We start from the raw sequence: 12,606 nt of genomic DNA, 5'->3' as shown, positions 1-12,606 counted from the left end.
TTCCTGGTTGGCATTCTGCATAATATAAGCAGGATGTGTGCAGTGTACTCAGTACATCCGAACGAAGAGTCGCTACAATGTTGCGCAATGTGATGTAGAATGTACACCTTTGTACCTTACGCTTCGTTATATCAAAGCTAGATCATTGATTTTGCAGTGTTGCTTTACATACTAGTCTATATGAAAATGTCTTGCATTGCCAATAAAAAGACTTGACATGGGCTAATTCCTAACTTTTCCATGTATACAATACACACACACTAACAAACACGCACAATTAGTTTAGGGGATGCTCTAAAGTGCAGATTTTGGACATCCTTTCCCCGCTTGGTCACTTCGACGCCACCTCGCTGGTCATACCTCCCCCAGTCATGAACATAAACCCACACCCTTGACTACCAGTGGCGGATCCAGGGGGAGGGGCGCACCGGGCGTTCCCCCCCCCCTTTAATTTCCAAAGCGAAAAAAAAAAAATAATATAGCTGCAAACGGCAGTTTTTGGACAGTAAAATGTCAAAATTTTCAAGCTCGCTCGCTCCTCTCGCTTGCATTTAGTCGTAATGCCATTCTCCCTGAAGTTGCCGCCAGTAATTGCCGGCAGTTGCGCCTGGTGCGCCCCCCCCCCCTTAATTTCCAAAGCGAAAAAATATAGCTACAAACGGCAGTTTGGGGACTGTAAAATGTCAAAATTTTCAAGCTCGCTCGCTCCGTTCGCTCGCATTTAATCTTTATGCCATTCTTCTGATGTTGCTGCCAGTAATTGCCTGCAGTTGCGCCCGGTGCGCCCTCCCCCTCCCCCCCCCTTAATTTCCAAAGCGGAAAAATATGGCTAAGAACGGCAATTTTTGGACTGTAAAATGTAAAATTTTCAAGCTCGCTCTCTTCGCTCGCTCGCATTTAATTGTTATGCAATTCACCTGATGTTGCTGCCAGTAATTGCCAGCAGTTCCGCCCGGTGCCCCTCCCCCCTTAATTTCCAAAGCGAAAAAAAATATGGCTAAGAAAGGCAGTTTTTGGATTGTAAAATGTAAAATATTCAAGCTCGCTCGTTCCGCTCGCTCGAATGTAATCATTATGCTCTCCTGATATTGCTGCCAGTATTTGCCAGCAGTTGCGCCCGATGCGCCCCCTTAAATTCTAAAGCGAAGAAATATAGCTACAAACGGCAGTTTGTTTGTTTTTTACTGTAAAATGTCAAAATTTTCAAGCTCGCTCGCTCGCTCGCTCGCTCGCATTTAATTGTTACGCAATTCTCCTGATGTTGCTGCCAGTAATTGCCGGCAGTTGCGCCCGGTGCGCCCCCCCCCTCCTTTATTTCCAAAGCGAAAAAATATGGCTCCAAATGGCAGTTTCTGGACTGTAAAATGTCAAAATTTTCAAGCTCGCTCTCTTCGCTCGCTCGCATTTAATTGCTATGCCATTCACCTGATGTCGCTGCCAGTAATTGCCAGCAGTTGCGCCCGGTGCGCCCCCCTTAATTTCCAAAGCAAATAAATATGGCTAAGAACGGCAGTTTTTGGACTGTAAAATGTAAAATTTTCAAGCTCGCTCGTTCCGCTCGCTCGAATGTAATCATTATGCTCTCCTGATATTGCTGCCAGTATTTGCCAGCAGTTGCGCCCGATGCGCCCCCTTAAATTCTAAAGCGAAGAAATATAGCTACAAACGGCAGTTTGTTTGTTTTTTACTGTAAAATGTCAAAATTTTCAAGCTCGCTCGCTCGCTCGCTCGCATTTAATTGTTACGCAATTCTCCTGATGTTGCTGCCAGTAATTGCCGGCAGTTGCGCCCGGTGCGCCCCCCCCCCTCCTTTATTTCCAAAGCGAAAAAATATGGCTCCAAATGGCAGTTTCTGGACTGTAAATGTCAAAATTTTCAAGCTCGCTCTCTTCGCTCGCTCGCATTTAATTGCTATGCCATTCACCTGATGTTGCTGCCAGTAATTTAGTGTCAAAACGCACCCCCCTTGAAAAAAAGCTGGTGACGCCCCTGTATTATGTTTATATAAACAAGAAACCCAGACTATCTAATTCTTATATTATGTGATATATATATATATATATATATATATATATATATATATACATATATATATATTATATATATATAGGTATGCGTGTATCATGTATTCATATATACGTATGTATCTGTATACATACATAAATACATACATACATACATACATGCATAATTATGAGTATAATTATCATGTACGTATCACAGGTAAATATGTAAATATATGTTTATGTGTGTAAAGTTGTGTGTGTGTCTTTGTCTGCGTCAGTATATTAGTATCTGTTTACGTTAATAAGCGTCATTAAAGTAATGTTTTCTCATTATTTTCATGGATCAGCGAAGGTAAATCACACGGCACCAGTGTCTTTCACAATACTTTATTGACTTTTGCCCATAACAGGACATCACGAAACACACGTAGAGTCAACACTTGCACAATATTTCAACATAATACAAATCATAATAATTGCATGGTCACCGTGTTTACACAGAATAATCATTATTACGTTATTGCATAATTTTCAAAATGCGATCTTACGGAACGTAGAGGGAGTCCTCACAAACTGAGCGGGAAGTCGTAACAGACTGCGCCGAATGTGGGGCCTCTAGGTTACTCGTAGAAAGACATTGGCAAGAATTACATAGCATTTCTTCTTCTTTCATTTTTTTCTTCATGATCTACTGAACACTTAAGAACATCTAAAAACGTGAAAACAAACAAACAAATAACTAATCAGATGATCTGAAAACGACTGAGGAGGCACAAACAAACATGCATATGTGACGAAGAATGATGTAATGACTTTGGTGCAGTATGGTTAATCAATTCAGTGCAGGTGGTTGGTTTTAAACGTGCAGCGTTGTTTGTTCAACGAATGGCGCAGCAAGACTTCCTGCGTTCCCCCGATGAGATTGTCAGGCTTGATCTAATAGTCGGTGTCATCGTCTTCCTCTCCGCCATCCATGGAGTCGATTCCAACCTCCTCGTAGTCCTTCTCGAGGGCAGCCAGATCTTCCCTAGCCTCGGCAAACTCTCCCTCCTCCATACCCTCTCCCACGTACCAGTGGACGAAGGCACGCTTGGCGTACATCAGATCGAACTTGTGGTTGAGGCGAGCCCAAGCCTCGGCGATGGCCGTGGTGTTGCTCAGCATGCACACAGCACGCTGGACCTTGGCCAGATCGCCGTCGGGTACGACGGTTGGTGGCTGATAGTTGATGCCGACCTTGAAACCAGTTGGGCACCAGTCGACGAACTGGATGGTGCGCTTGGTCTTGATGGTAGCGATGGCGGCGTTGACATCCTTGGGGACGACATCACCACGGTACAGGAGACAGCAGGCCATGTACTTGCCGTGACGAGGATCGCACTTCACCATCTGGTTGTTTGGTTCGAAGCATGCAGTGGTGATTTCCTGTACGCTGAGCTGCTCGTGGTAGGCCTTCTCGGCGGAGATGACGGGCGAGTAGGTGACCAGCGGAAAGTGGATACGAGGGTAGGGCACCAAGTTGGTCTGGAACTCCGTCAGGTCGACGTTGAGGGCACCATCGAATCTCAGAGAGGCTGTGATGGAGGACACAATCTGGCCTATGAGACGGTTCAGGTTGGTGTAGCTGGGGCGCTCGATGTCGAGGTTGCGACGGCAGATGTCGTAGATGGCCTCGTTGTCGACCATGAAGGCACAGTCTGAGTGCTCAAGAGTTGTGTGAGTAGTCAGGATGGAGTTGTATGGCTCGACAACAGCTGTGGAGACCTGAGGGGCGGGGTAGATGGCGAACTCGAGCTTGGACTTCTTGCCGAAGTCGACAGAGAGACGCTCCATGAGGAGAGCGTTTAGCCCTGACCCGGTTCCGCCTCCGAAGCTGTGGAAGATGAGGAATCCCTGAAGACCGCTGCAGGCGTCAGCCTGGGGAGCAAAAACAAGTCAAATAACATGTCATTGCACTGTTACGGCTTACATACTCGGTAACCAATAACTTTTGTTCATCAATTTGAGCAATATTGAGCACTATTCTTCCATATATATCTGATCATTTCCCGTCATCTATAGTGCTTCGGAAAATGCGGCTGTTCATCAGACCCGTTAGCAAAGTTCTTATGACTCATGGACAGCTAAGGTAACATTAAAGTTGACAATACCTTAACACTTAGAGGAAGGAGACATGATACACAATGTGAAAAACAATAAGTAACAGGCTAGCATATTGACCAACTAAGAAGCAAGGGTATACAAATAAAAAACCCGGTCATATAGAATTTCTCACTCTGGAAATCGAAATCATCGTGCAGGTAAAGATGTTGGAATCCTAGAACGTGAAGGCATGGAGGAGGACGAGGAAAGGAGGAGGAGGAGGAGGAGGAGGAGGAGAAAGTCGTGTATCGACTCACCAGTCTCCTGATTCTGTCCATGACGGTGTCGATGTGCTCACGTCCCACGGTGTAGTGACCACGGGCGTAGTTGTTGGCGGCATCCTCCTTGCCAGTGATCAGCTGCTCAGGGTGAAATAGCTGGCGGTAGGTTCCGGTACGGACTTCATCTAATCACGTAATTCAACCATGCGAGAAAGAGAGAGTGTATCCATTTGATATCATACCATTCCGATATATTATGGAACATCAATTCTGTTTATCCTGATCACAGAGAACATAGATCGTATGGACATATTCAATGAACCTCTTATTTGAAAAAAACCCACCAAAACATAGCTAGTTACATAAGAAATAAAGGGCACCAGCAAAAAGGTTTAACCTTCGTATGCATTTAACTCATTGGGATGTATTTGATCTTTCTACCAAATTTGACAGCCTCATATCTTTATAAATGAATACTATCTTTTTATGCCTTGACAGCAACATACTTTTTAAAAGTGAGGACATAAAAGATTAAAACCAACAACAACAAGCCTACAAAAATGACCTCAGCTACTAAAGTAAGCCATGAATCTAATGTAATGGCAGTAAAATACATTTAGAAAGTAGATGTATATGTCCCTAACATACAATGCACCAGCGTCCTGTTATGCCGTTCTTCTATTCGATTACCGTAACTAGCAATTTGACTAGAAATATTCCTGAAGTTCCAGAGTTGTGTATAACCACTTGTCCATTTATATGCGTTTTTTAAAAAATGAGTGTGTGTGTGTGTGTGTGTGTGTGTGTGCTTTTCAATACAACTCACCGACGACGGAGGGTTCGAGGTCGACGAATACGGCGCGGGGCACGTGCTTGCCGGAGCCGGTCTCGCTGAAGAAGGTGTTGAAGGCGTCGTTCTCGGCGCCCGGCGTGGAGTCACTCGGCATCATGCCATCGGGCTGGATGCCGTGCTCGAGGCAGTACAGCTCCCAGCACGAGTTGCCCATCTGGACACCGGCTTGGCCCACGTGGATGGAGATGCATTCGCGCTGTCATGGTAACGAAGGATGATGAGGAGGATATTAATCGGATGGCGGACAGTGAGTCTCGTAACATTTAAAGAAAAAACAAACTCAATGTTCGACTCAGAACTGTTTACTCTGAATATAAGTAACATTATTATCCTTTCGACTTAGTGAGAGGCGCAAGTTCTTCATACATTGTTAAGTTTTGTTCAATTCACTAGTAAACATTTTTACCTTCAATTTGACTAATTCTCTTCAACATCAAAAAAATAAAAATAAATGGTGACACGCTTTCTTCATCACATTCCAGGGGACCTTCAATATCTCCACGGGACTTGTCTTTAAAAGGCAAATTCGAAATCCTAAATGGGTGTTCATAAAACAAAATGATGTCTACATTCGAGCAAATGGGACAATGTATAGAGAGATAAATAAAACCCAAACCATCCTATGTACAATGGAGTTATGAAATCACTGAGGTGAACTAGACAGCATTCTGGAGTAGGAGGAAACCCGTGGCATCCGGTCACGGCCAGCCAACCCATGTTACCCTTCGAGAGAGGGCGCACTTGAATTTCTGATTGAATGCAATCATTGACGGTATTGTCATTAAATTTTGCGCGTTGACAAAGATGGGAATACAGGCTTTGTGATGTTTAAACTTTGGTTATTTCCTTGATAGTCTCGGGCATGTACATCCTGATGCAAATCGCCAAACCACAATCATGATTTTGCTCTGGCTATGCAATGTTGAACAGCGCAAAAACATTTTCTTTTCTTTCTTTTTTTTTTTCGAGCGGTGAGCGCGGGGGGGGGGGGGGGGGGGGAGGGGGTTGGCATTATCCCCACTCATAATCACGCCAAATCCTCTCATCGTCTATAGCTGAAACTTGTCAGAGATAAAGTCGTGTACTGTTACAAGTGCAAAAGTCGAAACTTTAAATTTATCAGCATTATTTGAAGGAAGGGAGCATGTGAGAGACGAGTGGATTCATGAAAGCGTACTTCGTCGATTTATGGTAAAAGCAACGCGTTCTCATTATTGGACCGAAAAGTCTGTCAAATGATGGCGCTATTTCAAATTGCCTGGGTGTCTACAGCGACTGGAGACCTCCTATAATAAAATCCAAGTCTTAGTCACATAAGATGAAAAGACAGACAATCAAAACGATGCAAAAAAGTTCGCACGAACTTTCGGCAAAGTTTTCAGAACGGACACCAAGACACACACAATGTGAAAAGACGCACACACGATAAGATAAAACGAACGCGCGCACTAATATAATGAATATGCACAGTTGTACCTTATCGCTATACTGAGTATACAAACAGCAGTGCAAATGGATGAACACACATCAAATACATGAAATTGATAGGCAGGCGACATAGATGCAGAATACTCATTGCTACATCACTCCCATCACGTTATGATTTAATGTGAAACCGAAACGCATTTCATAAGAGTTTTGTTAGCGTGTAAACTGATGCTCGCGAGCTCTTTACCTGCGGGGTTTGCTGAGTGTAGAGTTTCGTTATCTTCTCCATGATGATGAAACACACTAGAAAAAAAATGTTTCCTCCAAAGTACTATCAAATATCAACGCCCTCTCGACGTTTTGGCAAAGTAGAACTGTGTATCCTTACGAAGTAATTCGATGGCAAATTTTGCGTAAAAACGGCATAATCCGGGCACGGGTAGAATATAATAATCCGTCGCACAAACGTTCGATGTATTCGTGCAACGCGAAAATTTGTCAGGACAGCAAGCGGAGGATAATCTAGCGGGTGTTCATGGCAGATGTTGTGTAGGGCGCAACTGTCTAGGCAAGGGGCATGAATAAGAACTTGCTTTCTTTTTAATTTGGGTGCATTGAATCACTTCCTCCACACACTGTGGGACGGGGCCAGACGGGATTTGCCTAATTACGGCGAGTTGGATATCTATCCGAACTTTGTGACAGGTCCCCTTTTCTCTGTCGCCTACCACATGCCATATGGCTTGCTGCTGTGGTACACATCCAACCTATTCGCCCCGTAACATAACGAGCAAAAATAAGGACAGTTGCTAGAGTTCAGTCCAAATGTTGCAGCTTCAGGGTTACCGATTAGTATTCTTTATGATACTTGACAGATTACAAACAATTTGTTTTCCTTAAATTTGGTTTGAGTATCTTGGCGTTTGATCGGTGAATGTTGAATAGTACGGTAGTGAGTGAGAGTGTGTAGTGCGGTTTAGCGTACCGGACTTCTGAATGTTGATAACTTCGCAATTGAAGCTTCTTTTTTTTTTCCTGTTCCACAGATAGATTCCACAACATATCAGACTTTGATATCTATGTAAGTCTACGATGTAGCATAGCTTTTTGAAAGACGTATGGCGAAGAGTAATGGCTCGCCATTTATTGATACATTCGACAAACTTCATCTAGTCAAGATAGTATCTTTTCATGACATAGTTCTTCACGTTTTCATTCATTTTCTAGCAATAATGAATTATATCATACCACTCTTTGAAACATCATGTAACATCAACAGGATGACATGTTAAAGGTCCTGATTACCTTTGGGAACGGTAATTTAAAAAATGTTCAAGATATCACATTTGATGCATATGTGTAGGTCTGTTAATTGTATCACAAAACATCCTACCATATAGATTTTTTTGCGATAAGGCCTAAAATATAAGGGGATATCGGTATTTTTTCTCATTAAACTAGAACTGAAGTAGGTGGCCTCTCGCGACGATTTTACTGCATACATTCAGACGTGTTCTTGTCATGTTTTAACCCTCTCTGTGCAACGGACATTGGACAGTTTGTATAATGCTATGGGGTTTACTGTGGGAATTCAGCACTCATAGCACCCAAGGGGTTATGGTTAAAGAGTCTTAACTTGAAGGATGTGTTATAACCGCGGAGGACGAAACATGCGTATTCAAAAGATACCTTGGAAGTATAATTCTTTTTTCTTTTAGAAATATCAAACGCGTTTAAAAGACCGGGAAGCCACGTCGGATCTGAAGAAAAAAAATAAATCGCTGTTCTTGAACCACACAGGTCATTGTTCTGCTCTTATCATTATGTTGGTGTTTATCACGGGTGTTTATGCAGTGTGTTTTATCTATTCAGTAGAATCAACTACCCTTTCCAGTGAAATTTTGCAATCAAAGTCTACTTCCTTTTCAAATTAATCATCTAGCCACCTGTGCGTCCTTTAATCCGCAAGCATATCCCCTAGTATCATTGTGTCCCGGCCCCCTAACTCTCGTGGCAATGACTTTATCATATCCTGCAGATTCAACTAGGATTTCCTGTTGACGGAACCTGCTCGATCGAACGCGAGGAGCAGCAGTTGCAATAGTTGCAGGTCACGTGGTGTATCCCAGGGTACCTTGGGATTCGAAAAATGAGGCGGTTCCGGAAGGTCGGAAGGTCAGCGATGTTCGTCCTCTCTCATTCTTCGTGCGGGGAGATTCGGGTTAGGGAATGATTATTGTTTTCTGTGCGTGATTTCGAACTAACTTGCTAATGCGTTATCGATATCAGTGGTACGCCAAAATTGAGCCCCAGATATAAATAAAAAGAGGTGACTATTTTGCTAAATTCTTAATCAAAAAAGGAATGATTAATGAGCCATTGTCATAAAAACACAATGTGAATTAATTCAAAATCATTGCTATCACAATCTGTGAATGAAAAAAAAAATAAAAAGGTCAGTGTAGTGCTGTTACGGTTATGCAACTGTTCTCTAAACGAATTCAGTGGAATTTGTCACTGTTAGTATACAGTTCGTTATACAACAAGATTTGGACACATCGATGTAATTATTCGACGAAAAAACAGGCCAAAGAGAGTTGATTGCTGCCATTATAAAAATCCATTTACAGACTTAGAATAGTAAGGCTTAATGAAAAATAACATTTTGTGTAGGTTATGTTATTTCGAGGACCACACTTACAAAACAAATATTCAAGTCATTCTCATAAAGCTACAAAGCCTTTCTAGACTCATCTTTTCGTTTTATTGAGAATCACAGGACTTAACCCATAATTCCTTTCGAATAATGTCTGGCCTAAAAGTAAAATGAATCGACTTTTTGATCAGTAACAATTGCATGCACTCGTCACAATCCGAAAGCCATACGCAGGCACGCACTGATGTATTCAGATCATTTTTTTTAAAATTCTTTTTTTTTCTTGTGGTGTCTCCTCAATCACAAAGTGTCCTTTTCCTTTTCTTTCTTTTCTACAAATTATGAAGATTCGGAAATTCACCACTCGATGATCACAATCATTTTATAAAGTGCAAAGCATAGGTCGGGTCTTTTATCCCTTTTTTTTCTTGCAATCCTTCCGCATTACTATGTCACATAAATTCGTCTTTATTACTCATTTTCTGAATGGATGGGGAGAGATGAAAAAGCCCCCCTTTCACCGTTTTTCCGCATTACCTGATTAGTCTTGTACTTAGATCGTGTGTCCCTTTTGCAATCCTGAAATATAGATTTCTTTAATAAGCTGGAATATTTTAGAGGTAAGTAATTTAGACCCTTCCTCAGAACTATTAAACTGGAAACTCTTTTATAATGGAAGGGGAAAATTGATTGTACTGTAGATTTTCCAAGAATTTGTTCAGACTCCGAAAAAAAAAAAAAAAAAACGTTATTCGTTTTTCCCGGTACAAAAGAGGAGTGTGTTCGTGAGTGACATGGAATTAATTTTCAATTTCTTTCTTTCTTTCTTTTTCAAACTATGAGGTGTATTACAGTAAGATTACATACTCGATGTTGGGAGGCATTATTCTTCAACCATTCAATTTTTCGTGACTTTTGCAAAGGGGATATGCGGCCTTTGAATTTAAAAGTTTTTTTATCTGGACTTTTCTTAGCTCCACGTTTTTTTTTTCTTTATTTATTTTTGTTTTTTACTGAATCGTCAATATTCCCGCATTTTTTTGATACGCGGAAGTACATGCACAATTCATCTGAAAGACAACGTGAATATCCATTTACATTAACAACCACGCCCCCAACGTGAAAAGCTATGATCAGCAATAGATCAATGTCACACGTACAGAATGGAATATACTCAAATCTGTGTTCCATCCGGATTGTAGCACAACAAAAGGTGTATAATGCACGATGTAAGAACGAGAAATCTCTTGCAAAGAACCAGTATACATTTTGCGATGACCAACAGTTAATACTGGAAACACCACACCAGACAAAAATTTTTCAATCGGAAGTTTTACCAAAGCCGTGACTGTAGACTACCCGTGACCACGTTGCTCTATTTAAATAAAGATATTCTGGTGAATACCAAGAAATTACTTGATTGAAGACTCTCAAATTCTTGGAAGCATGTTCTTTTCTCAGTGTTTGGATAAGATGGGTTCTTGACCATACCTTGCAGTAATGCATGGTCGAAATAATCATTGCAAAGATTGACATGATTATGCTTATATTTTGCTAAATCGACACCAGTTAGCAACGTCTACAAGGGCCCACTGCACACACTGCCCTCCACTCTCATTTAAATTCAGCCCTGGGTGCATTCTAATTGATTTTAACCAATTGATAATTGGTTGATTGATTGATAGTTTAAGTACTTCTACGCTTGGCGGTCTGACACACTTACCATGTTGACTGATTAGGATGATGATTACACCGACTGGAAAAAAGACAAGGAATTGCTCAGAGTAAGATGATGATCGCCTGGTCTGGTTAATTCTTCTGCTTCTCAGCGCCGAGTTCGATGCGCGGACCAAGAAGAGAGAAGGCCAAACGGGTAGGAAAGTTTCCAACCCGACCGATAAGTTTTGTGAAAGATAAGTGAAGCAAAATCGTTGGATCGCGTCGGTTTTATTGCAACTTCCGGGGTACAAGCAACGTGCGCAGCGCGCTCGGCGTGCCCGCTTGTATTGTCATATGATTTGAGGATGCGAGGGAGGAGCGCGTACGGCCTTTCGTGGTAAAGCGGGTCAGAAAGGAAAGTTGCGCCAACAGAACAAAAAACTGTATAATTGAGGTTTGTAATTCTAATGAGAACAACACAAACAACGAAGGAAGCAGGAACGGCTGACGCCATATAGCCGGAAATTTGATTGCAAACCGACCGACCACGTTGGCGGAAGTGACAGTAAGATTTAGGTGTAAAGCAGGAGACTTTGCAAGACAGCAGGAAAGGAGTAGATGAATATACAGTTAAACATAAGAAGGGGATATATTACAGTGTACTTGCTTAAACATAAGGAAAGAAAGAAACCAACAAGGTTAACTGAATCGTTGACCAGTAAATTATTTATTGGAAACAGAGTGTGAGAGAAAGAAATAAAATGATGAAAAAATGAGAAATGATAAGAGGGAGAGAAGGAGGGTGAGTAAGTGATAGAGAGAGAAGAGAGAGAGGGAGAGAGTTAGAGGAAATGGATTGGTTTAGCAGACAATCTGGTAGTGGCATAGCCATACCAGGAAGAGAGTCCCGTTCCTATGATAATTCATATCGCATCGCAGCTGTACCGTGTGCCAACGAGTCCGATACCCTCCCTTTCCCTTACTCAAGCTTTGCCGCCCTCTGTCGTCCATATGTTGTAAGTGCAGTCATACATCATCTTTGCCTAACTGTGATGTGCAAGCAAGTCTCGTGTTGTACATAGACAGTGAATGGACATTACAAGTGGTGCCAATGCAGCTCAGAGAATGCAAGTATTCCATTGAACATTTCACACACTTGCATTGTGCATGGCTATGGTAAAATACAACGCTCTTACGTCGGTTCGAGTTAAGGCTTTGGAAAGTCATTATTTTGTATATCATATCTATCAATGGGTATCTGTGTTTGAGGAACCCACAAACAACTGAAATGAAATAGCTTGCAAGTACACAAAGAAACTCACAAAGAAACACACTGTCACTATCTGGAAGATGTACTTCAATTTTTGTCTTATTAGTGTTGTTTTTAGACAATATACATTGTTTATTCTGTTGAGCTTCTTATTAGTACCGTCTTATAAATGTCGTTTTTAGACAATATACATTGTTTATTTGTTTTGCTCCTTGTTAGTACCGCGGAGCTAAGTAGATCCATGTCAGTACAATGGTTGTCTTTATGCAGTTAAACGACACAGAAGCAGATAATACTCAAGACTTAGATTGAACAAAAATCACTAATACTGTTCATTAAGTTAAAAATAATGCTCACCCCTCTCCAATCAC

The 12,606-nt window shown here is 41.7% G+C and overlaps 1 protein-coding gene across 1 annotated transcript; it reads right to left on the bottom strand.

The window, feature by feature from the left end:
- Positions 1 to 2,377: 2,377 nt before the first annotated feature.
- Positions 2,378 to 11,230, bottom strand: LOC139709139 (tubulin alpha-1 chain-like). Its single transcript, XM_071621099.1, has 4 exons — positions 11,030 to 11,230; positions 5,196 to 5,418; positions 4,406 to 4,554; positions 2,378 to 3,923 (listed from the first exon to the last, which is right to left on the bottom strand). The coding sequence occupies exons 1-4, from the start codon at positions 11,030 to 11,032 to the stop codon at positions 2,943 to 2,945; spliced, it is 1,356 nt and encodes a 451-aa protein (XP_071477200.1). The 5' UTR covers positions 11,033 to 11,230; the 3' UTR covers positions 2,378 to 2,942.
- Positions 11,231 to 12,606: the final 1,376 nt, after the last annotated feature.

This window comes from Diadema antillarum, unplaced genomic scaffold, assembly GCF_040938485.1.
Source record: "Diadema antillarum isolate AM-2024a unplaced genomic scaffold, OU_Dant_1.0 seq00001410_RagTag, whole genome shotgun sequence".
Classification (NCBI taxonomy): domain Eukaryota; kingdom Metazoa; phylum Echinodermata; class Echinoidea; order Diadematoida; family Diadematidae; genus Diadema; species Diadema antillarum.
The sequence above is the reverse complement of the archived record's forward strand: the minus strand, read 5'-3'. Positions and strand labels throughout refer to the sequence as shown.